This window comes from Macaca mulatta, chromosome 12 (genome assembly GCF_049350105.2).
Source record: "Macaca mulatta isolate MMU2019108-1 chromosome 12, T2T-MMU8v2.0, whole genome shotgun sequence".
NCBI classification, from domain to species: domain Eukaryota; kingdom Metazoa; phylum Chordata; class Mammalia; order Primates; family Cercopithecidae; genus Macaca; species Macaca mulatta.
This window is the reverse complement of record NC_133417.1, coordinates 116,872,203-116,898,743: the sequence shown is the minus strand read 5'-3', so window position 1 is coordinate 116,898,743 and position 26,541 is coordinate 116,872,203. Positions and strand designations below refer to the sequence as shown.

General features: G+C 34.1%; 1 protein-coding gene across 1 annotated transcript in view; it reads left to right on the top strand.

The window, feature by feature from the left end:
• Window positions 1-26,541, top strand: part of ERBB4 (erb-b2 receptor tyrosine kinase 4) — a 1,186,765-nt gene that overhangs the window by 809,237 nt on the left and 350,987 nt on the right. Inside the window, exon 5 of the mRNA XM_015110887.3 lies at window positions 940-1,005. Coding sequence (XP_014966373.3) covers window positions 940-1,005 — 66 coding nt within the window. The remainder of the gene's footprint in view (window positions 1-939; window positions 1,006-26,541) is intronic.

Below are 26,541 nucleotides of genomic sequence, written 5' to 3'. Positions count from 1 at the left end.
ACTTTGTTAAACACTTTAAATGGGAGAATCCTATTAACAATTATTATTAGAAAATTGACAATGTTTAATAAGAAGCATTTAAGGAAATGTCATATAAAACATTTCTGTATATGGAAAAGTTTTAAGCTTTAATAGATTTTTAACATCTATATTTTATTCCAAAAATGTGTCATGTGCCCACAGAAATTTAGAGTGAACCTATGAAATTCAAAAATAAGATTCAAAGGAAGTCATTTTTACATGACTTCTTCCAGCTAATATTCTTTATTTTGAGTCCCGATGGGAATTTCTCTGTGGGACAGCTATGTTTGTTGAGGCAAATACCTATGGTAGAAGAAGATGCCACTATAGAAGATTAAGGCTTATATTTGAAAATGCAAATAATAATGTTAATAAACATTTTAGAAGCATAAAAATAATTGAAATTAAGCTTTCAAAAATAGCTTAAATGCAGGATTTTGCCATTTATTCTGATGATTTTTCATGTGTTTGTAAAAATATATTCTTGTTCTCAGAGATTTCAACTTATTTCTATTGCTTTACTTTTTAATATATGCTGCTCTCAGTAAGATGTGATCTCTGGAAATTATATCAAGTAGATTAGATCAATAGAATAATAATGCTCAATAGCGAAAGTGAAACTTATTAAATATAATTATTTGCTTTTGATTTTCTGAGAAAATTCACAAATTCATTTATTTTATTTTCCTATAAAATGATAAGAGGATTTGAATACCAAAAGGTTGTACTTTAGTCTCACATATATTTGACATTCAGGTTTTCCTACTTAAGTGTGCATTTTATGGGCTATGTTTCAGCTCTAGTATGACATAAAAATCCTCGTAAAGGAGCAGGAGTATTTCCTTTGAGGAGTTACTCCTAGTCGAGGAGTGAAAGATTATAACGTGCATGTGCTTTTTCCCTTTTCCTGTTCTGCAGGTGGACGTTGCCATAAGTCCTGTACTGGCCGTTGCTGGGGACCCACGGAAAATCATTGCCAGACTTGTAAGTATTCATCAGTGAGAGCACACAGGTTTGATGTGGCCAACGAATTTTTATGATTGGTACATTTCATGCCTCTGGTCATCTAAAACATGAAATGAACTATTGCCTCCTTGTGGTTGATTTGCTTTGGGCCAAGAAAACTACCCAATTTTGATTGCTTTCAAATGAAAATTAATATATACTTGATTCTTAGGTTTCTTCTTGGTTTCTAGGTTAATGATCTCAATAGCACAGCTGTGGTGATAGTAGCTATAACTTTAGAGTTTTTACATCACTAAAAGTGGGAAATCTGTTGTGTACAAAATAGTTTTTACATCACTAGAAGTGGGAAATCCATTGTGTACAAAATTTCAGGTTAACTGGGTCTCTCAGTCCTTTCACTAATTATTTCACTATTCATTCATTACAAAGGAGAGGGAAGAAAAAAAGAAAGGGTACTACTATGTACCCACTGTATTTTTCCAGGCAGTGTTCCAGGCAGAGGGATACAAACTTTATGAATTATGGAAATAGTCACTATTGTTGACAATGACTATTGCCCTTAGTTTATATTGTTTCTTGGATTAGTCATTAGCTAAAGAAAATATGAAGCTATCATCATTGCTAAGATATATAGTAACAAACCATACTAAATATAAAGACAAATAGTTAGATTTTTTTCAGCATTCTTAATGTTGTTTAGTACTCAAACCAGCACTGAACTTTCATGAATCTTAAGAATAAATGATTTCTTTAAAAATGAAAAATAAAATGTCCTATACAAGTAGTAAACACTCATTCTTCCTGCTGCAATAAAAATGACTGAAATATGATATGGAAAAAAAGTATAGTAACAAGTTGACATATATTTCTTTATTAGCATAGATGACACAGAAAATATTATTAAAGATTCAAACATACAAATATTACACGCTTTGATGAAATTTTACAGATTTCTAATTTGTCTCAGTTCACATTTTTCTAGTTCTATTTGCTAGATTCTCTTTTAATAAATAAATACAAAAAGAATTATTTTATTGTGAACCACCAAAGAATAAAAATACAGGAGAGATATTTTCAATGATAAATGATTTCTTAAATTTATTAATTTTAATTCATGGACATTCTCATATCCAAAATTCATGAAATAGATAAGATTATAAGGTAAAATAGTATCTTCCCACGTGGGTCCCACCTTTTCCCCTCAGCTATCCATAGGCAACAAATATTATTGGCTATTTTGGTGTATTTTTCCAAAAATAGTTTATGTATACCCAAGGAAGTAGGTATATAAGCACTCACCCCATTTTTCATTCAAATATTAGCATGTTTTGCATGTTGTACTACAACTTGATTTCTTCAACCCATGCATGCGTATGAATTATTTGTAGTATTAATTTCTAGAGGTGAATTTGTAGGGTCATAGACATGTGGATTTGGAAATTGGTAGAGAACAGCAAAATGGAGATCTTGTTTTCTATTGAGGTTGGAACAATTAGCTCTACCGAGAGCGACGTCCATAAATGCCTATTTCCATCCCTACTCTTTGGACAAAGTAGTTCATTAGGGAATTTTTGGATCTTTGTCAAAGGGTTAGATGCAAAATAGTCAATGTAGATTTAAATTAACTAATTTAATAGAAACAGTGTTTTATGGCAGGAATATATTGACAAGAATTTTAAACAGGCTTTTAAATGAGGTGAGATTATTGTGTGAAATTCATTCACAACATTTGGAGGTATTATTTTAACAGCAAAGAAGTCGAGGCTAAATTGCATCCCAGCGCTGGTCTGACACTCATGTGGCCATTTGCAGGAAGTCAGGTTCTCTAAAATAAGGAAAAATCTGCAACACTTTGTGATGAAGCGACAACCAAAGAGACTGTGAAAGTGCTAGATATCCACTGGTCATTTCATGACAGAAGAAAACTTCCGAGGTATCAAAATTAAAAGTGAGTTTTTACTCACTCACCTACTTATTTTATGTATTCACTTACTTATTTTACAGAGGGGTCAAAGAGGCTTCTGCAAAAGTTCCTTCTTGTGGCTGAGCACTCTGGTGGGCCAGGCCACACCCTCCTGGTAGAGGAGGGGAGTCTTAGGCCCATGGGGCTCCGCTAGTACTGTTGAGGGACTCACCATAGATCTGAGGGATGAAGGAGCTTAGATTTGGGAAACGCTGGGATGGATCCCTCTTCTGTTGAGTAGGGGGACTTAAGACACCCTGATGTTGTGTTATTCCTCCAGTGCTAGATCCCAAAGCAAAATTACTTCCTCCCACCACCTTTCAGATTTCTCCTTTGGTTGTCTCTTGCATTACGTTCAGGGTTTAGAGTTGAATTTAACAGGTAGGAAGAAAAAGGTCTCTGCCATCTTTTCTACATCAGAAGTCTCACACAGTATATTCAATAATACTATTAATAATTAAAATTAATACTATTAAAATTAAAATAAGAATTTAATTATTAATTTCATCTGTGTCTTATTTTATGTGTATTTTTACAGATTACAAAATGCAGTAGTATTGATTATATGTACAGATTTTATAGTCATTTCTCCATATCATTGGCTTCCACATGGCAAATTCACCCAACTGTAGATCAAAAATATTTGGAAAAAAACAATTAAAATAATAAACAATTAAAAATAATACAAAGAAAAAATACATTATAACATCTATTTACATAGCATTTACATTGCATTATGCATTATAAGTAATATAGAGATGATTTAAAGTATACAGGATGATGTGTGTAGTTTATACTCAAATACTATATGCCATTTCATATAAGGGAAGTGAACATCTATGGAATTTGGTATTTATGGGGGTCCTGGAACCAATTTTCTGTAGATACCAAGAAAGACTCTGTGTATACGTATTATATATTATATATACATAGATGGTGAATACTTATTCTCAGATTGAGATATATGAGTAAAAAATGTGAAAATCACTGTATTAGGGTTGAATGCGGAAACAACATCTATGAGTTTTCCCTAACTTTGATTGAAATTTTCTTTCAATTTATACAGTGCTTAAAATTCTGAACCTTTTAATGTATTTTAGTAGATCTGCTTATGTTGGCTAAATTTTACAAAAGTTATAGTTTCCACCAACATCTCTTATTTTTGTAATAGACCACTTTCAGGATACTTGCCAAGCAGACACTTGGCCTTCTCCAAAAAACAACTCTTCTAGATCGTCAGCACAAGAAGGCATGTTTGTTTTATGGGATACTTTACCCTTTACTTCATAAGTCAGTGTTTATCAACCAGAAGTGATTTTGCCCCACAGGGGACTTTTGGTAATTTGGGTTGTCACATCATGGAGGAGGGGTGAGAGGGATCATCTTCTGGCACTGGTAAAGTAGAGACCAGATATGATGCCAAATACCCTATAATGCATGGGAAAGCCTCTCCTACCCCTACGCAAACAAAGCATTAGTCAGTACAAATACAAAATGTTAATAGTACTGAGGGTTGAGAAATCTTGTAATATGGGTGGAAATTGACTAGGCTGGGCCAATCAAGTTCTCTCTCCAGAGAATTTAGATTTGGGATCTAGAAGTGCTGGTTACACTACCTTAGAAACATGAACTTGAAGAGATATTAAAGCTAATTGAGATTTCCATTTTTGGACTATGTATGTTAATGAGAAGCAGAAAGAACCAGTCCCCAAAGACACTAAAGAATAAAGCAGTCATACAGAGAGTTGAGGAAAGGAAGAATAACATTTTTTGACAATGTTTACCTCCTAGTTCTCTGGGTTTCATGAGGTCCAGCTATACTTCTGTCCTTAGGTTCCATAAGAAACATGATGTTCTTCTAGTATATTTGAATGGAGGGTTTTCTTTTTTTCTTTTCTTTTTTTTTTTTTTGAGACAGAGTCTCGCTCTGTCGCAGAGGCTAGAGGGCAGTGGTACGATCTTGGCTCAATGCAACCTCTGCCTCCTGGGTCCAAGCAATTCTCCTGCCTCAGCCTCACATGTAGCTGGGATTACAGGCATGTGCTACCAAGCCTGGCTAATTTTTTGTACTTTTAGTAGAGACGGGGTTTCGCCATGCTGGCCAGGCTGGTCTTGAACTCCTGACCTCAGGTGATCCACTCGCCTCAGCTTCCTAAAGTGCTGGGATTATAGGTGTGAGCCACTGCGCCCAGCCTGAATGGAGTTTTACCACTTGCTGACAAATGCAGGTGGGAGGAAGTCCTGACTAAGAAAATCATCAAGTTATAATTCATGTATCAAATCATCAGATGTGAAATTACTTAATTCAGCTAATTTTTCAGCATAGAAGCTATCCTTACTATAATCTAAAATTGGCTTAACAGCCACTGTGCTTACTCTACAAAGCCTACCAAATTTAAACTCAACAAATACATGGACCTGATAAACCAGTACAAATTTTATTTTATTTTATATCATTTTGTTTTTGAGACAGTGTTTCACTCTTTTGCCCAGGCTGGAGTGCAGTGGCACAATCGTAGCTGACTGCAGACTGCACCCTCAAATTCCTAGGCTCAAGCAACCCTCGCCTTAGCATCCTGAGTTGCTGGGACTACAAGCACGTGCCACTGCACTCAGCTTTTTTTTTTTTTTTTTTTTTTTGTTAAAGTAATGACAGGGCTGTCTCTTTGTTGCCCAGACTGGTCTCAAACTCTTGGCTTCAAGCAATCCTCTCTCCTTGGCCTTCCAAAGTGCTGGGATTACAGGTGTGAGCCACCACACCGGCCAAATTTTAGAATAGTATACAAGTCAACATAGAACTTTATTAAATATTTTCATTTTAAAAATACATTTTCACAATATTCCTGTGAGTTAAAGAGGGCAGTTACATTAACCCCATTTTACAGTTGAGTAAATATAAGCAGAGGAAATGATTAAAGGGTTAAATTTACACAGCTAATACCTGGAATTTTAACCTAAGTGTTCTTAGTCTAAAGACAACTGTTTCCTGGATACAATATTTTGTAGCACAGTTTGGTAATCTAGGAAGCTGGATTTGAAATTAGCCAAAAGATACAAATCCCAGTTGTTTCCACTTTCTATCATGGGAAAATGACTTCATCTTTCAAAATATCATTACCACATCTATACAATGGAGATAATTATACTTGCCTGAGGGTTTTTTGTTTGTTTGTTTGTTTTCTTTTCTTTTCTTTTTCGGGAAGTGGAAGGTGGGGGGCACAATGAAGTTCAATACAACAATGCAATTGAAGCGCTTAAATAATTATTAGTGTATCCAAAACCCAATAAATAATAGCCGATATTATAATAAACTAGAAAGGATACTGTTAGAAAACTTATTCCAATTTAAATCTGAATGAATGAATATGGAAGGCAAACTCCTGTAGGCCAGTTCCACCTTGTGAAGTGTACTGACACCTGGTGGCTGGGACATGGAAGAGCAAAAGCCCTGGAGCGGGGTTGGAGGCTGCCTGCCCTTGACATTCATTCCTGCCCTCCTCTCTCTCTCTCTCTCTCTTAGTCTGAGCTACTTGAAAGCGAAATTTCTTATCCATATTTAAAGAGCCCAGCATCCTGAGGCAAAAAGTATTTTGGAACTACTCAAAAATATACTTGTTGTAAGATCAGAATTTTAGAATTTAGGTTGTATTTTTTGAGAATTAGATCTCACGGGAGATTCCATAACAATACGAGACCTCCAGAGACCTCATACAGTTGTAACACACATGATTCATTTTCTTAAAGTCAATTATTTTCGGCTTCTGTAGATTTCCAGTGACTCTTCTGTTAATTAAAACGTATTATTTACTCTTAAGTCCACTAAAGATACACTTATATCTGACCCTGACTTAACTTTTAAAAAATCAGAAAACATGCTATGTAAGTTTTTGACAATATTCTGCTTTTCTAGATTGACTATATAAAAGTACATTTTAGAGTCTGAAAGACATACTCATATGTTATTTACAAGTGACCTATTTCCCTATGACTACAGTAAATTCACTTTAGTGAAGACTTCTCTGGAAGTATTCAACTTCATGATTTACCAAATATTTCCTTATTTTTTATGGATAATTATTCTCTGAGACTTTCCATACATTGGGGAAAAGAGAAAAAAGTATTGAAAAGTCCCACACCTCAGCTAAGGCAACTGAAGTGAAGCATATATTTCACTGACTACACCTTATCAGTGCTGACATCTTCCCACAGGTGTCTCCTAGCAAATGTGCTGGGAGTTATCCTCTTTGTCACTAAATGGTGAGAAGCCACGCTAAAAACAAATGGCCCAGGCTCTGGGAGAACAAGTTCATGAAAATGAATGACTTGTTAGGGTGAAATGAAGCAAAGAGTGGTGATCAGATTGAAAAACATCTCTGAATAGAGATACAGAGAAACAAAGAAACCGGTCACAACAACAGTGAGCTTCAGGGAAGGTCTGTGGGAGGCCAGAGGTTTTAAACAGAAGAAATGAAGAAAAGGTTTTTGTTTTTGTTTTTTAATAGATTTAGCTAAATAGAAAAAGAATGTGAACAAACCGTCAACTTACTATGAACAACAGTTCACTATGCAAACCTACCAGACAGAAATTTCAGTAAAATGTTTTACATTTTTAGTAAAATTTAGTACATTTTTAGTAAAATTTAGTAACATTTTGCAAGTTATTTTGTGTACTTGTTTGTGTGCCACAGTTAGCTTGATTGCATGTTAGATAATTTAATTGTGTCATTGTTCCTCCATAGCATTTAATTATGTTCAGACTAAACTGTGAAACTAGTATGTTTTTTTAAAATGTTTTTGTAACATATGAAATATTTTTCTAGATAAATTCTTTAAAAAAACTCATTCAACTTAAAGAATTTTGTAAATATTAATGTAAGTAGATAGTGCTTGTAAAATCTAACCAAGTGTTCCCCTCTTCCTGTGTTACTTATGAGTCTGATTTTCTGAAACATCATGAATTTATTATTCTTAAATCCTTCTGGATGTTAGAGCATCATGACCTTATAAACCTAACAAGAATATTTCTCACAGTGTTGCAAAGGGTTGAAAGAGAACTTATGATGGGACACTGAGAGCTACATTACATGTGGAGCAGTGACTCAAACTTGAAAGTACTTTTAAGCTCAGTTAAATGGTGGTTGCATTGCTCCATAGCACAGCTTAAGTAAATTGATTCAGTGGATTAATGTAGTCATGTCAGGGGAGACAAACTTATCTGCCATGTGAAGTCTGAAGCTTATAGAAGTATTATTTAGCAGGCTTACGGGTAAGAATGACAACTCTCTCTATTCATAAGAACTGAGTTATAAGGTCTGAGCTCTATAGGTTTTAGGTATGAGACAGACTAAGGTTTAAGAAATAAATAATAATGATTAAAGAAACAAAGTTATCTCTGTCCCTGCAAGATATATGAAGCACACTTATCTCATTTAAAGTAGATACTGCATGTCCTTTTTTATCTTTAAGCACAATATCAGGCCAGCTCTCTCCAGTCTCCCATTATCAGAAAGGGTGGTCATTTCATTTTACACATTCTTTTTGTCCTGCTAGACCTGATGTTATCTCAGTTACTGCATTTTGAATGAGGAGGGGGAAAAAGGCATATATCCAAATATTACAGTTTGATTTTCCTGACCCTTGCATACATTTTGCATTAAAGTAGTCATAATTATAACCACTCAATATACCCTTTAGTTTTCTAAGTTGCTTTATAAGTGGCGTCTCTTGCTGATAAGCTGATTGAAAAATGTGAGTTTGACAATAGGTTAAAAACATTATTTATTGTAGAAGTTGAAATACCACAAAATTAATGAAGAAATACATACTTTAACCACTGGAGTGAACAGACATACTTCTCTCCATTTAAATGTCATCAAACTGACTAATGCATTACTTTAGCAAAAAGAAAAGTCCTTTTGATGGGATTTACCTCTTACTTCTTACTTACTTATGACAGTCTTCCTAGACTGTCATAAGTAATAGAACCTGCCAGCTTATCTCAAAATCTTTTTTTTAATCAAAAATAGAATAATAGTAAAATAAAGATAAGCACTGTATTTTGTTGTTGTTGTAGATAATTGTTAATATGGGTAGTGCTATACTGGCAAAAGAAAACTTTGTTCCAAACAACATTTTATGTTATTTATTATTTCCATACAGACATTATAGAATATGCTAGGAAAATTTAGAACTTATTTAGCATTTTCCTCGGTAATTTATTATGCTTGGGCATGAAGGAAATTGGTTTTAACATTTGCAATATGTTAAAAGTTTCAGTTTAATAGTAAAGGTGAAAAATAAACCAAAACCTTAGCGTGGCTTATGCATTTTATTTATTCTTAAGAAAAATGTTAGAAATATATACATCTTCTTTTATGTATTCCAAAGTATATCTGGAACTCCTTTGAAATAGAATAATAAAATCTAACAAAATGATTATATATTTTTGTTCCTCAAAATTTCAGCCCGAAACGTTGCAGTTGAAAATTAAATTGTATCTTTCTCCATGAAATTTTCAAGAATTTCCTGTAGATTGTGAAACCAAAATGACAAATTATGAAGATAATTAACTAATTATACTCACACACATGCATACACATATAATTTGTCTAAAGTGTAATTGTATTTACATTCTTTGTGGAACAATTGTTGTTTAAAAAGAAGGTGCCGATGTGGTAAATATCCAATTAGAGCAGAGAAAAGCAAGTGGGAGCTAATGGGAAACAGGGAAAGAGCTGAGCCAGCAGGCACCATCAATCAGGATAACAGCGAGTCTTTGTAAACGCCAACATCTTTAATTAAAACCCTTGTATTTTACTAATAACTTTGCACATCCATAAGCCTTCTTATTGAATTCAGTTATTCCCATTTTTCCTTTTTTGGACTTATGGTTTCTGGAGATATTGTGAAATTAAAGTAAACATTACAATGAGCTAATTACTTGATTAGATCGAACATTTCAAAAAGTGCCCCAATAATTTACTGGTAAAAAAATGAGAAAAATCTTCCCTGATGTGCTCTTAATTTTGACATAAGTTGATAATATTTGTTGTAATGTAATGACTTTTCTCAAATATTTAAAAGAACAAGTTGTTTCATTTTAACTACAGGAAATGTATATATTTAAAATACTCTGTATATTACGGTTTAATGGGATTCAGGAGATAATGCCAAGCCAAGAGCTTCAGGGGTAGAAAGGTATATATAAAATTGTTCCTGTTCTGTGGGCATACTGTGGGTTAGATATAAGACAAAGGTGACGAATATTGGAAATGATCAAAAAGAATGTTAAACTGGGACATTAGGTAACTAGAGATTTGGTCCTACCTAACTCAATTTAAGAACCTCAGTTTCAACAAGTTCCCTTATCTTCTATCTATCTATCTATCTATCTATCTATCTATCTATCTATCTATCTATGAATCATCTAGTGTGTGTGTATGTATTACTACATATATAGTTATAGATTATATAGATACAGATATAGATAGATTGGGAGAATGCAAACCGTGGGGTGTTGTGCAGATAGCTATTCTAAGCAGAGAGATCAGAAGGTGAATACTCCACATTTAAAGGATTATTAATAGAACATTGAGAAGAACAGTTAGATATATCTGAAAGTTCTACCAGTAAAATAATTTTGTTATTTTGGTAGTGATGACAACTTATTCTGAATTATTTGTGTCTTCACAGCAAAAGAGCTGACTGTCATTAGAGTAACTATATTTGACTATCAAAGAGAAAATTTCAAAATTACCTACATGTGACATGCTTCTGATGAATAGGACAGCCATACTATTTTGGCTACAGAAATGGAAAGAAGTGTGAGATATTATTCTAGGAAAAGCAAGCACTTCCATACGACTGTCATGGTTTGAGAATTTAGCAAGCATGAAGAAAGATATTCTCTTTAAAGTTCTGCCTTAAGATTGTCTGAAATGTGTTATATTCTTTTTCAAATTAATCAATTTGGTTAAATAAATAAGTAAACAGTATAGGGATGAAAGAGGATAAGAAGGGGCAACTGGATACAGGTCAACTTCTCTTGTACCAAGTCACATTTTTGCCCATTATATTAGAATAAATGTGAATTCACTAAATATCAGACATGTCAATATTCCATTTCTGAAGCCAATATAAATTTTATATATTACTCAACAATTTATAATATTATCATGGCTGCATCTCTTCATTACTATGGGCACTTTCCAAAGAAATATGCACTCTATTAATTTATGATGAGTTATAAAAACATACAAAAATATTTTTAAAAAATAATTTGTACATATTACTGTCTCACTGAAGACAGTTATTTTTGGTCTATCTAAAATCTTTTTGCCCATGAATTGTGTTATAATGGAGCTGATAGAGCATTATGACCACAGGAATACCTACGAGTTTTGTTCTGATTTCAGTATTTCTTGAGTAACTGTCACACAGGGTGATTATTTTCCTCTTTAATAAGTATGTTATATGTATTTAAGATGTATGTAATTTCATTGACTAGAAAATAGAATGAGGGAACAGAAAAAAAAGACAGATTCTGATGTTAACAACTAGTTGCTGATAATTTAAAAGAAAAACCAAGCTACAATATTTCACCAAGATGTAACCACAAAATTAAATGAATAGAGAACTACTGCATTCTAAGATAGAAATGCCCATGCTTTGCAAATGTCAGTTCTTCTAAAATTAATCTATATTTTTTAACTATCTTATTCAATTATCAATGCTTTTTTTCTAAAGAATCTCTTAAAAATATATTTAATAAAATAGCCAGATGAGGCCGGGCACGGTGGCTCAAGTCTGTAATCCCAACACTTTGGGAGGCCGAGGCGGGCAGATCATGAGGTCAAGAGATTGAGACCATCCTGGTCAAAATGGTGAAACCCCATCTCTACCAAAAATATAAAAATTAGCTGGGCATGGTGGCATGCGCCTGTAGTCCCAGCTACTTGGGAGGCTGAGGCAGGAGAATAGGTTGAACCGGGGAGGCGGGGGTTGCGGCGAGCCGAGATTGCACCACTGCACTCCAGACTGGCAACAGAGCAAGACTCTGTCTCTAAATAAATAAATAAATAAATAAATAAATAAATGGCCAGATGTTTGAAAAGAATAACCCTGTGGAATGATTTTCCCTATCAAGTATTAAAATGTTAAAAAGTAATAATTATTAAAACAGTATATAACTGGTTCAGAATGGTATTGCTTAAATGCAATCTGACAAAGTTAGACATTTGGAGGCAAGTGTCTACAGTAATTTAGTTTTTACAAAGGTAACATTTTAAAAAAATGACAAAAGCATAGGTTATTTAACAAAGAGTATGAATAAATGGTTCACTTATGGAATCAGGTAATGTTAGGAACCCTACAATAAAACAAAAGACATAAGATGGGTTGTACATTAAAAGTTTAAAGAGCATAAGATAGACTATATAGATAGTCTATAAGTAGATAGACCTATACAGATTGATGAATTATAGATTAAAAATTTAAAAACACGTGATATAACTGGAAGTACTAGGAAAAAAATAGAGGTAAAAATTACAGGATGATGACTCTCTTTTTAAACATGACATAACAAATACAAAATAAAATGTAACAAAAAGATTATTTTCTGGCCATTCACGATGGCTCATGCCTGTAAACCCAGCACTTTAGGAGGCTGAGGCAGGCAGATCACTTGAGGTCAGGAGTTCGAGACCAGCCTGGCCAACATGGTGAAACCCCATCTCTACTAAAAATGCAAAAAATTGCCAGGCATGGTGGTGGCACCTGTAATCCCAGCTACTCGGGAGACTGAGGCATGAGAATCGCTTGAACCCAGGAAGCAGAGGTTGCAGTGAGCCAAGATCACATCACTGCACTCCAGCCTGGGCGACAGAGGAAACTCCATCTCAAAAAAAAAAAAAAAAAAAAAAAAAAAAGGGGGGGGATGCTGGGCACAGTGGCTCATGCCTGTAATCACAGCACTCTGGGAGGCCGAGGCAGGTGGGTCACCTGATTTCAGGAGTTCAAGACCAGCCTGGCCAACATGGTAAAACCCCATCTCTACTAAAAGTATAAAAAATTAGCTGGGAGTGGTGGTGGGCGCCTGTAATCCCAGCTACTCAGGAGGCTGAGGCAGGAGAATCCCTTGAACCTGGGATGGGGAGGTTGCAGTGAGCCAAGATCATGCCACTTCACTCCAGCCTGGGCAACAGAGCAAGACTCTGTCAAAAAAAAGAAAAAAAAAAAAAAGGAAAAAGATTATTTTAACTGCATTATAGTTTAGTCTGTATTTTTAAAATAATTTTAATTAAAAAGAATGGAACATTTACACAAGAAATCTGCAAAAAATGCTTGACATTACTTATAATCAATGACATACAATTTTATAAATTAAAAACATATTCAGATAACTCCTAGTAAGAATGAAAGTATGGAACTTGGAACAGTATCAGTTATTCTTGGTGGATTATAAAGAGGTAAAAATCACCATGTAGACTAATTGGTCATTTATGTCAAAGGATTTAAAATATGCATTTTCTTGAACCATGAAATGTATTATTTTAACACTCAGATTATCATATGCACAAAACAAATGTTCAATAGTGTATATTACAGCAGGATTTATAATAGTAAAAAATACAAACAGAGCAAATAGCTTAGAAAGAGGATTCAGTTAGAGTATATTCATACAAGAGTATAATATAGAGCTTTGAAAAATAATACAGCAGAAGCATATTTATGCTTCTACAAAAGACAATTAATGATGTAATATTTAGTTAAAAATAGCAAGCTATAAAGTGAGATAATAACTACCATTCATTGATTACTTAACACCAAGAGCCAATATTTATATAATGTTCACTGTATATTAGGCACTATTCCAAATTAATAATTTCCTGTAATATATAAAATCTTTGTAACAGCTTCATGAGGTAAGTACATTTGTTATTTTTATTTTATAGATGAAGAACTAAAGCACAGAGAGGTTAAGCAATGTGTCTAATCTAGCACAGCTATTATGTAAAGTCAAAATTAGCTATTATGTAAAGTCGAAAATTATGTAAAGTCATCTCCAGAGAACTTCCTGTAGTTATCCATTGTGGCAGTTTTGTACTAACAGCTTCACATGAATTATCTCATTTCAACCTCATGAATCATTTCGGTATATACACTGGAAACAAGGTAGGAGAGACAAGAGGAAGTCGGGTGAGAGAAAGTTCTGAAGGAGGAGAATAAGAGATTTCTGCATGTAGAGAAATGTAGATTGATGGGATAATTTTTTGGAGGCAGGAAGAGAGATTGTGTCCCCTTCCTGGATTTGAAAATTATAAAGATCTGCGTTATATTGAGTTACTTTTGATTGTGTGTTTTGTGTTTTCTTTACTCTCATACTAGTGTGGAACCATAATAGGGATGTCAAGCATTCATAGAGACTCAAAAGTTGACATTGGTTGTTATTGCTATTGTAAGAGAACAAATGAATTGTCTTTAATTCTACATATCTGTAGTTGCTTATATTTCTCTGAAAATAGGTACTGCATATGTAATTTCAGAATTTTAAGAAAGGAAGTAACAACAAATATAATAAGTAATACGCTCTTTATTGTGATATGACTTTTTTTGGCAAATTTTGAGGATTTCTGAACTTTTGTCCTGATCAGAGGGATCATAATTTTTTATCAATATATTAATCATGCATAAAAGCTTTAATATCTATAGATTATATTATTTTCTATAAATGTATTGCTTAGAGAGGATCCGAAAAGTTGTTTTGTATTGGCCCACATTTTAATATACTGCCATGTAGGAGAAATTCAGACTGAACGATCCCAAATTTCCAGTAATGATGGTGGGAATAAAAAGCACAAACCTCTGAGAATGGTCAGTCTCAACGGCACAATTCTGAAGACAAGGCATTATGGCAGGCTGTATTGTGCAGTGATTTTCCATATCCTCTGGGATCCTAAAACTACAGAAAAAAGAAATTTTATCACCAGTGACTCTAAATTCCTGAATTCATTAGAAGGCTGATTTGCTGCACATGTATAAGAAAAGCACAGAGATTGGTTTCTCTAATTTCTTAATTTGACCTTTGTTCATGCAATAAGGCAATGCTTTCAGATTGCTGGTTGCAACTTGTTAGTAGATTATAAAATCACTTCAGTGCACCCTGCCCAACAATACATTTTTATTGAAATAGGATAGATTGGAATGAAATTGACCAGATTAGAATCAAATAGAAAAGGCAGTATCAAAATGCTCTTGCATTAATTAGACTCAATATTATTCCTCAAAACATTTCATCAAGTATGTGTGTACTAAGCCATAATACAATGTTATTTGTATGTAAATCGTGATTTATTTTTTAATAAAAGTTTGAAAAACGCTACAATAGTGCATTATTTGACTCGTAGGAGGATGTATCTTTTTTTTTTCTTCTTTTTTTTGAGACAGAGTCTCGCTGTGTTGCCCAGGCTAGAGCACAGAAGCACAATCATAGCTCACTGTAGCCTTGAACTCCTGGGCTCAAGTGATCCTCCTGCCTCAGCCCCCTAAGCAGCTAGGACTACAGATGCACACCACAATGCCTGGCTATTTTGTTTTTCTTTTTTCTTTTTGGTAGGGACAAGGTCTCATTATGTTAGCTAGGCTAGTCTCGAATGCCTGAGCTCAAGAGATCCTCCTGCCTCAGCCTCCCAAAGTGCTGGAATTACAGACGTGAGCCACTCTGCTTGGCCTGATTGTCTTTTTTTTTTTTTTTTTTTTTTTTTCTGAGATGGAGTCTCACTCTGTCACCCAGGCTGGAGTGCAGTGGTATGACCTCGGCTCACTGCAAGCTCTGCCCCCTGGGTTCACGCCGTTCTCCTGCCTCAGCCTCCTGAGTGGCTGGGACTACAGGCACCCGCCACCATGCCTGGCTAATTTTTTGTATTTTTAGTAGAGATGGGGTTTCACTGTGTTAGCCAGGATGGTCTCAAACTCCTGACCTCGTGATCCACCCGCCTCGGTCTCCCAAAGTGCTGGGATTAAAGGCCTGAGCCACCGCGCCCAGCCCTGATTGTCTTTTTTAAGAAGGTAATCCCAAATGTGTTCTACGAGGAGAAAAACTAAACATATCCTTCTGTATATACTCAAAACATGCTTGTGGTATAACTCTTTTAAGTGGTTTCCTCTAAAAGTCTCTTTTTCTGAGGTATAGACTTCAGTGTTGGCCCTCTCTGGGTCTGAGATTTAAAGAGTATTTGAGTAATATCTTAGTTTTCATTATCATCACTCATAGTCATGTCAGTTAAAATAGCCTCAGCCAAGCTGTTTTTCAGAGACGTAATATAGACACGTGTTTGATCACTTTAGCTGTTTGGTGTTGCATTTAAAACAGTTTCTGAAACTATCTTCCTCTCCCCTTTTAGTGCTTTTGATTTTTACATTTAGACACCTACTATTTGTGACTCTTAACTTAACGAAAACATATAAATGAAGATATATAAGAGTCAGAAAACTAATTTTAATCTCCACTTTGATAATAACTTATCATTTGACCTGGGATAAGCTAGTTTTTAAATCTCAACTTCTTCATTTGTAACACTGGGATAATGAACTTGCTCTGCCAAATGCACAGGTTATTTTAGTATAAGTTTTTGTTTTAATTCATGTCATATTCAGTTCATAAAGCTAGAAATAATAATGCCTTCCCATCAGTAAATATGCTTCCCTCAACCTACTTTTTTTAATAAAGTGATTACTTTATGGTAATATTTGGTATATATGTGTGTATTTATATTTACATATACACATAAGCACATAAAAATTGTGGGATTTTGTTTTGTGTGTTTTACAAAAATGGGTATGCCATATCTATTCTTCTATCACTTTTGTTTCACTGCACATTATATCTTTAAAATCCTTTCATTTCAGTAAATAGAAACCAATCTCATTCTTTTTTTCTTTTTCTTTTTTCTTTTCTTTTCTTTTCTTTCTTTTTTTTTTTTTTTTTTTGAGAGGGAATCTCGCTCTGTTACCCAGGCTGGAGTGTACTGGCGCAATCTCGGCTCACTGCAAGCTCCGTCTCTCGGGTTCATGCCATTCTCCTGCCTCAGCCTCCCGAGCAGCTGGGACTGCAGGCGCCCGCCACCTCGCCCAGCTAATATTTTTTGTATTTTCAATAGAGAGGGGGTTTCACCGTGTTAGCCAGGATGGTCTCCATCTCCTGACCTTGTGATCCACCCACCTCGGCCTCCCAAAGTGCTGGGATTACAGGCCTGAGCCACTGCGCCCGGCTTTTCATTTCTTATTTATTTATTTATTTATTTATTTATTTATTTATTTTTTAATGCTACAGCTATTTCCCAAGTTACGGTTGTACAATAATTTACTCAAGCTATTCCTTATTAGTGGACATTTAGGTTACATTGTATTATTCTCAGTTACAATAATGAACATTTTTATATATATATTTGTCCACAGATGCACATTCTTCTGTAAGTCAGATTTCTAGAAACAGAACTACTTGGTCACATGTGAATTTACATACACAAATTTGATAAAGACAAATTAGTCTTCGAAAAATCATGTATCAATTTATACACCCACTAATAGTTTGCCCAATTCTTCACCCTCATCAAAACAAGAAACTTCTTGGAATACTCTGAAGAAGTAGTGATACTTCTTAGAGATGTCTGAACATTACTTTAGATTTGCTCATAAACAAGTAAGTTTATTTCTGTTTTAATTTTCTCATCAGTAAAATGAGAAATTTGGACTAGATAGTATTTACTGGTTCAACAGATATATGTTCATTGTTTACCTAATATGATGCTCTTTTTTAATCTTAACATTCTTTGAGTACTTTCAATTTTTAAAAACATTTTTGAGACAAAATTTTAAAATATTTATTATTTTTCTCAAAAAATTTTAGATATTTTCTGCTGCATGGCCCAGGCTGGATGGCAGTGGCATGATCTCGGCTCACTGCAATGTCAGCCTCCTGGGTTCAAGAGATTCCCCTGCCTCTGCCTGGCTAATTTTTGTATTTTTAGTAGAGACAGGGTTTCTCCATGTTGGCCAGGCTGGTCTTGAACTCCTAGCCTCAAGTAATCCGCCTGCCTCTGCCTCCCAAATGCTGGGTGTGTAGGTGTGAGCCACTGCTCCTGGCCCTTCTGTGGGTATTTTCATTGCAAAATTGGCATCCTTTTTTTACCACTGAGAGAAAGAAACTCATTCAGATGTATATTGAGTGAGAGAGAGATTATATTTATTTTCCTCTACTAGCATTTTGGATAGGGAATTAGAATAAGCAAAAGAAAGAAAGTAATTTTTGTTGTCATTGTTTTTGTTTGTTTTTCTATCAGGTTAGATGTGGAGATGTCTGTTATAATGCACAGTGATTTTAAAAATTTGAATACCAACTTTTCCATATTTCTTGGTGTGTGAAAGATCTATGATATAATTATTACAATTTTTTTCACTACTTTATCTGCAACCTATCATTTATTGGCAGATTGTAAGGTGCAGACCTCAGTTCTAATTTTGAAAAATATTCTTAAAAAATGCTATGGTATTCTTATGCAGATTCATACTCTTCCTTCATTGCTTTGAAATCAGTATCTACAGGCCTGTGAGGAATATGCAAAATAACTCATACTGTCTCTCAAGAATATTTTTATAGTTAATGTAACAAGCCAATATTGTTTTTTGAATCTTGAGTGACAAACTGTGGAGATGCTAATAGCCTATTAAGAAGGGAGAATTTCCCTGGTGACCAAGTGTGTGGTTTAAAATCAGCTTTAAGGTCCCTCGATGAATCATTGATCATGTCTTTATAAAACAGGTTGAATAAAACTTCATTAAATAAATGAATAAAGCAGGTGGTGATAAGGAATGGATTAAACAGAATCCCTTACCTCTTTGACACAACTAGCAATATTATCATGTCATAGTCCATGGGTCACCAGGGATTCATCAGGTCAAACCTGATTAGTAGCTGCCAAAATGTGGGCCTACTCTTTTTGTGTGTTTGTTTTTTGTTTTTTGATACGGAATCTCACTCAGTCACGCAGGCTGGAGTGCAATGACGTGATCTTGGTTTACTGCAACCTCCGCCTCCCGGGTTCAAGTGATTCTCCTGCCTCAGCCTCCTGAGTAGCTGGGATTACAGGCACGTCACCGTGCCTGGTTATTTTTTGTATTTTTTAGTAGAGATGGGGTTCCTTTTTTAGTAGAGATGGGGTTTCATGATGTTGGTTGGGCTGGTCACTCCTGACTTTGTGATCCACCTGCCTCGGCATTCCAAAGCTCTGGGATTACAGGCATGAGCCACTGCGCCCGGCCTGGCCCTACTTTTATTAACTGACTCTGAATGTCAATTTCAGGAGGGACTGTACAGGTATTTGCTATGTTTTCCAGGGGAACTACAGAGGTTATTGCATTTTGGATTAAACGGTTATTTTACCTGTGGAGTATATACTTCATGGTATGGCCTGGTCGGTTCATTTAGACTAGCTATCACCAAACCAATTAGGAATTAGTAATAAAAGAAAATTAGTTTTATTTTATTTTGTGTTGTGAAAATGTGTATGATTGTGGTCATTTAGAAGCCCAGATACTTTCTGATAATTCTATTTTTCTAGGTCTATTTTTTTTTTTTCAGAAAGGACCTCTGAGAGCCTTTTTAAATACGTTAGATCATACATTGTAGCTGGTTAAAAGAATTGAAAAATCCTTAAAGTGCAAAATTATCTTCCTGTGAAAATTAGGATCTAGGCTTATGATGAGGCCTTACTCTGTGAAGCAACAATTTTTGACTTATTTCTTCTGTGATTTAATATGAGATAGGAAAGGGCATTCTAGTTTAAGACCAACCCAGCTCTGACTCTACCTTTCCATCTATGGGAATCTTTCATTAGAAATAAGAGAGTGTTTTAGAGCAGAAGTTTGGAAATATTGCCTTTAAAATCTACTTCTAAAAAACATAAGCCTCCAAATAAAAAAATGAATTTTCTGACATCTTCCCCAGACTTACTGAATCAGAATATGGGAGATGGGCCAGACATCTTTACTTTAAATCTTTCTATTTAGCTTTTAGCTTCTACCTGGTCCTAGACACACAAATGTGTTCAATTATTCTCCTTTGGAAGAATTAATAACAGTGTATAGTTTGGCATTAGTTTCATTGAACCTGATTTTTTCCACAGTTTAACATGCTCTGTAAGTAATGCCTCTTCTTGGATGGTCTGTGAGCTTTATTTGTTTCACTTTAAGTGTACCCTGTTGATGATAGCTTTCTTAAAACATGTTACACAACCCAAAGTGTTCGGTTTTTTAGTCACAATTTCATCATTAATAGGAATAAATATTGAATTTTAGAGCTAGAGGGTACCTCTAGAGAACATTTCATCAAGCCTCCTATCTTTAATTAAGTGGATGTCTAAAGCATGTAGAAGAGATTTCTTTTAAAATACTGACAAATAAACACTTAAGAAGCCCATTACACTGTTTTTATCCCTCTAATAGTCAATAATTCTTCCTCACATCCAACCCATATCACTTCTACTGTAACCGAAGTATTTCTCTCTTCTAGTTCAAACCTCCAAGTATATAACTGGAAACAGTGTAATAAAAACATTCCATTCAAATACTATCTAGTTAATGAACTTGCTATGTTTTATGAACATAATTTGTCAAAATTTTGACAACAAAAATAGAATAGAGGCAGCATAGAGGTATGTCTTTGAATAAAAATTGAAATAAAATTTTAAGAAATAAAATAAATATGCTTTAAAATGTGTTTAGCAATGGATTAGGGATAGCCCCAAGATACTTGTCACTCAGACAGCTGCTGGGTGAGAGAAGGGAAATTTTCTACTGGTATCTCATTTATCCCTAATGTTTGTCGTCAGAACCAGTGAGGCAATACTTCCATCGAAAATATAGGTCATTTCCCTCCCAAATTTTCCTATATCTACTTGCACATCAATTTTTGTTTGTTTGATTTGCCAATTAGTGATGGAGATATTTACAACACAAATAGAAAATGAAAACAAGAAGTCACTGTGATTACGTTTCAGACAAGGAATAATCAGTCAATCAACTGGTGTAAATGACTTAAAATTTTTTTCTCTCATTTGACTGCTTAGAATAAAGTTTCTCAACTCTAGACTGAATATTGGAATCCTAGAGAGCTTATTAAAGCTACCAAAGCTCCTAGAAAATCGCCAACAATTTTGATTTAATAGCAACTAGGTGATTCTCAGGCATTGTTTTTTGTTGCTGTTGTTGTTTTTTCCAAATGCTCTATATTCTGCTACTCAATATGGGGTCTGTAGATGAGTAGGCAGAGACATTATCTGGGAGCTTAATAGAAATGGGCTTATTAAACAGTCTTGGGTCCCACTGATACCAACTGAATGAAAAGTTTTACTTACAGAGGAATTCTAATATTCAAGTTTGAAAGACTCTTAGATGAGCTAATATTCAACCCGGTTCAGAACCACTGGCTAGAGGAAATGAAGAGACTCAAAAGGCACTGAAGGAGAGAAGACATAGGAGATAAGGAAAGAGGAAGGAGATGGGGGAGGAAGAGGAAGTGTCAGAGTGTAAAAAGACACAAAGACTTTGCCTAAATTTATCCTTATTTCTATTGTTAATGGGCTAACAGAGATCTTTTGTCACTGTGATGTCAGTGCTCTGTTTTGCATTATTTATGAATATCTTTGTCTTTTTTGCTATTGTTGCTAGGAAGCAACAATAAATGTTTAATTAGTAAATTGCCAAGCCTCTTCGAGTAAAATGAATTTGTTCTATGGGAGTAACTTTAATCACAGTATTGGTTATCATTATATTGAAAGAAGTAATTAAGCCATAGTTCTTATTAGACACTGATAAGATTAAACTACTTAACAATTTTTTAATATTTTTTGACTTGATAGATATTTCCTCAGTAGTATTGGCTTACCACAAAATGTTTGATTCCTTAAATGTTACCCATCTAATTCTCATGGATGTTTTGAATGAATTCACATTCCCCATGTCAAGTTTACTGACCCGAATATGAGGAGTTTAACGTCCCAGTTTTAAATTTTATATTAATCACATTTAGTGTATACCATCAATTAATAAGCTAGTTAAAATTGGACCCAAATATTTTAATGCACCCAGTGAAGCAATATAGAAAGAATACTAAATACAAGGAAAAAAATGTAATGAAATATTTGAGCAAGGGTGGTATTAATAAAAACCAAAGCAATTATAAGTTAATGTTCCTACAGAAGCTGACTTATCTCATTGATTTCAGGAATTGTTTTTTGCTTTGTGTCTCCATCATAATAAAATATGACTATAATTTTATGAGTTTATTCTCATTAAGTAATGCTTATTAATCAAAAAAATGCTACTAAATAAATTTACTCTAAGATGCCCTTCCACTTGTCTTGCATGTAGCCTTGAATTGTACAAAGGGAATGTTTTCTTTCTTGATACAAGTCGCACATAATAATACAATGAAATACTTTTTAACCCCATCACTGTTTAGCGATTAAGCTTGTTGTTTTGTTCTTTTGGTCTACCTTTTATGTGTCCAGATGCTTCAGGCTGACTGAATTTTCATTTGGAATTAAGGGATGCAAAAATCTTGATGGTGAAAAGCCCTATATTAAATGTTGAATGTAATTTACTTTGAAATAAATCAATTATAGACTGATTTTGGATAATAAAAGCCATAATTCCCTTTTAACATGTTAAATAAAAGTTGTAGAATGCATCTGCATTTGGATAATAATTTAGAGGAATTTTTTGCATGTTTCTGAAAGGGAATATAGTATCAGAAACCAGCATGTTGTGAAAAAATATGAAATATTTGAATACTATGTGGAAAAAGCTGCTATTTTCAAAAATTTAAAGTTTTTTCAACACAAATGATTAAATAATTTAAAATAATAGTTCCACAGTATAATAATTGCTATTGAATCTAAGATTGTACTATATTGTATTATATTGTATAATATTATTTTCATATTTAAATAGTGTACTCAATGAGAGAAATGATTTTAACAGGAACATTTAATACATAATTTTAAACTAAATTCAGGGTTACTTGTCTTATTATTTTAATTATTTTCTACATTAATTTTCTCATTTGGCAGGAAAAGCCAAAGTAAATAAATAAAGAGAAACGGAAACATTTTGTCTAGTTACTTCAAATCACCATGGAGTTAAAAATAAAAAGTAACACTTAGACATCTGTCTATGATTAAAATATGATGTGACTTATAAGATTGTTGACTCCATGCTATTGTTTTCCAGCTGAGCAATAGCTGTCAAATAGAAGCAAATTGATAAACTGTCCTGTGATAACACTTTTCGAATCTAGTTATTTATTTATTTAACATATGTCTGCTATTTTAATTAGTGACTGTTGATGCATCGAAGCACTTTATTGAATTTGGAAGAGAAGAATTGTGTTTGAATTTATTCTGTACAAAACTGTCAATTAAAAGTGTTTCCTTTAAAAAAATTTTATTTATATTGTATGAATTACTAATTAGGACATCCAAACAAATATACCACTTGGTTAAAAGGTAGAAATATCAATATAAGCATAATGTATGACATGAAGAGTTCATGAAAGGATATAAATGTTTTGGGTATATATATGTGTATAATGTATGTATCAAATATAAATAAAACTATGTAAATGCCAGTTACAAATATAGTAATACGTCTAGAAACAAAATAAATGGAATAAATAAATTGTGAAGTATGTTAGATTGTAATTGATGCTGTAACAAAATACAGGAAGGAAGGAAGGCAGATGAAAGACAGAGAAAGGGAAAAAAGAAGATGAAGGTTCATGAGGAGTCAGTTGACTGGGAAAGATTCAGTATTAAACAGGGGCAGACTTTACTACAAAGGTGCGATTTGATCAAAGACTTAAAAAAAGTGAAGGGCCAGCCCAAGAAGATTTGTTATGTAGAATTTTGTACCAGAATACTAATAGAAGAAATAATTTATTTTGAACTTTAATGTAACGAAAATTGCAAATACAAAATATACCTTCACAAATCCAGATATAAAAATGTGATTATTTTCCAAATCTTCTATAAGCTTATGGTAAAAAATAGCATGTAACCTTATTTTTACAAAATAAAAATATGACAGAGGGTGAGTCCAAGTGCCATTTTAGTTTAAACTCTATTTGATGTTTGTATTGATTATACTACATAGAGAATAATTAGATCACATCAAATGGAAGAATATTCTTTATATTTCAATAGTGTGCATTATTTTATTAATATCACCATCAAATTCAATGGAAAAGGATCCAACTAAAAATATGCAATCATGAACTAATCAACAGCAGAAATTTAAGGAGCATTTAAATCTTAGTATTTTAATATTTGTCTCTTTATATTTCTTAGCAACCTACCTCTTTAACTCTATACACCTTTTTATCTCTCTGATAAATATATTAAGCCCCCAGGAGATACTGCCATTGAGTTGGCAATACATGATTTACCTATTTACTTGAAGGGGATATTTACTTATATTGTGTATTAAGTACCAACCCTGTGTTTAATCACTGAAGATTAAAAATTAAGTAAGACAATAAACTTCAATAAACCCATAGGTTAGTATGGGTGAGGTGGAAGCAAATATGAAAAAAATACAATGTATAAGTACAGTAAAAATATCTAGGTTGATGAACACTGTTTATAGGGACCATGTAAAGCACTTTATACCTGTGTATTTATCTTCAATTCTATTAGATGGGTACTAACTCCATCTTTTAAAATGGTGAAGTAAAATACAGAATGGTTAAATAACTTGCCCATATCACATGGATATATTTTGGATTGGAGCCTAGATCTTCAGACTACATAGACTGCTGCATTGACTTTATCTTCTTGCTTGTTCAGAAGCAAGAGTGAGAAAATAACTCAGCTTGGAGCTGTGTCTGGAAAGGCTTCAGAGCAAGAATTTCCTAGGCTGAGAGGCTAGGAAAGGGTTTTAACATGGAGAAATGCCTTGTGAAGAAGCAATGAGAATCACAACTGAATTGCAAGTGGTATTTCTATCTGGCTGTACGTGAGAAACAGAGTAATGTGATTCCTGGAAGGGCAGAGATGTGGTCAACTTATGGAGGGCTTTTGTCCCTTGCTTAAGGTTTAATTGTTTAGTACAGGGATGGTCATAAGTTTCACACTGTGAATTAACACGGATTTATAGGCATTGTCTTACAGGTTCAAGCCATTACTTTTAGGGCATTGTGGAAGATTAACTGGAAGGCAAAGATGGGATCTGAGAAAACTTTTACAACACTATGTAATCATTTGAGATAGGCTTTTGAATAACGTTGGAATAGAGAGGAGGGAAAATGCTGAGGAATATTTAGAAAACAATTCCTAATACTTGGCAATTTTATTAGGTATGAGAAGTGATGATAAGAGGATAGGAGACAGAAAATGCATTGCAAATTGCTAGCGAGCTACTGGATATATGGTGCTTCCATTAATTAAGATAAGGGAATGTAGAAGAGAAGTACACTCAGTAGTGGGTGTGGGAAGAAGAGTTATGTTCTGTTTTGTACACCTTGCTATCAAAATGAGGACTTCTGCAGACGGCTAGAAATGGATGCTGTAGCTCCATAGAGAATTCAATTCTAGATCTGAAAGTCAGTTACTGATAGATAGTATGCTAAGTAGAAGATGAATGACTTTTATACAGGAATGAGCCCATAGTCCCCCCAAAATTGTCAAGAACAAGTCTGGGGAATGCTAATGTTTATGAGGCAGAGTCTTGATAAGGTAGCAACAAAGAAAGCTTAGAAGAGCTGTTTAAAAATGTAGGAAGAAACAAGGCTGAAGTGGAAATACAGAAACCATGAAGTGATATACTATACATATCCTGTAAAATTCATACCTTAAATACTCTAAAAATATTTTTGAAATAAGTGAGATAAGCAGAATTGTGTCTCTTATTACCATAATGTTGATGGATAACCTTTAGCATTGCTTTTAGTAAAGTATACCATGATATGATGCTGTCAGCTTGGATTGAAGTATGTAATAAGAAAGATCAATGATACTTTTTATTGTGTTTACTGTGAATGGTTTTCTTTCCTTCCTTCTTTCTTTCCTTCCTCCTTTCCCTTCCCTTCCCCTTCCTTCCTTCCTTCCTTCCTTCCTTCCTTCCTTCCTTCCTTCCTTCCTTCCTTCCTTCCTTCTTTCCTAATGTAAAATATTATGTGAATTAACTAAACATTTATATATCCCTTTCTGCATTGACTACTAAAAGTCTTAGACCCATTTCTGGGGCCACCTTCTGTTAGGACCTTACTATATACACATTGTATGAATTGACTTCACCTTTCCTAGCCTGCCAAATATCTCATTTAGTTATATCAATTTTCCTTTATTTTTAATTTTAGAGACAGAGACCTACTGTGCTGCCCAACCTGGAGTGCAGTGACTATTCACAGTGCAGTCATAGCCCACTGCATCCTTGAACTACTGGCCTCAAGTAATCCTCCTGCTCAGCCTCCCAAGTAGTTGGGATTACGGGCACACTCCACTGCTTCAAATTGGATTCTTTCTTGTTAAGTGGTATAA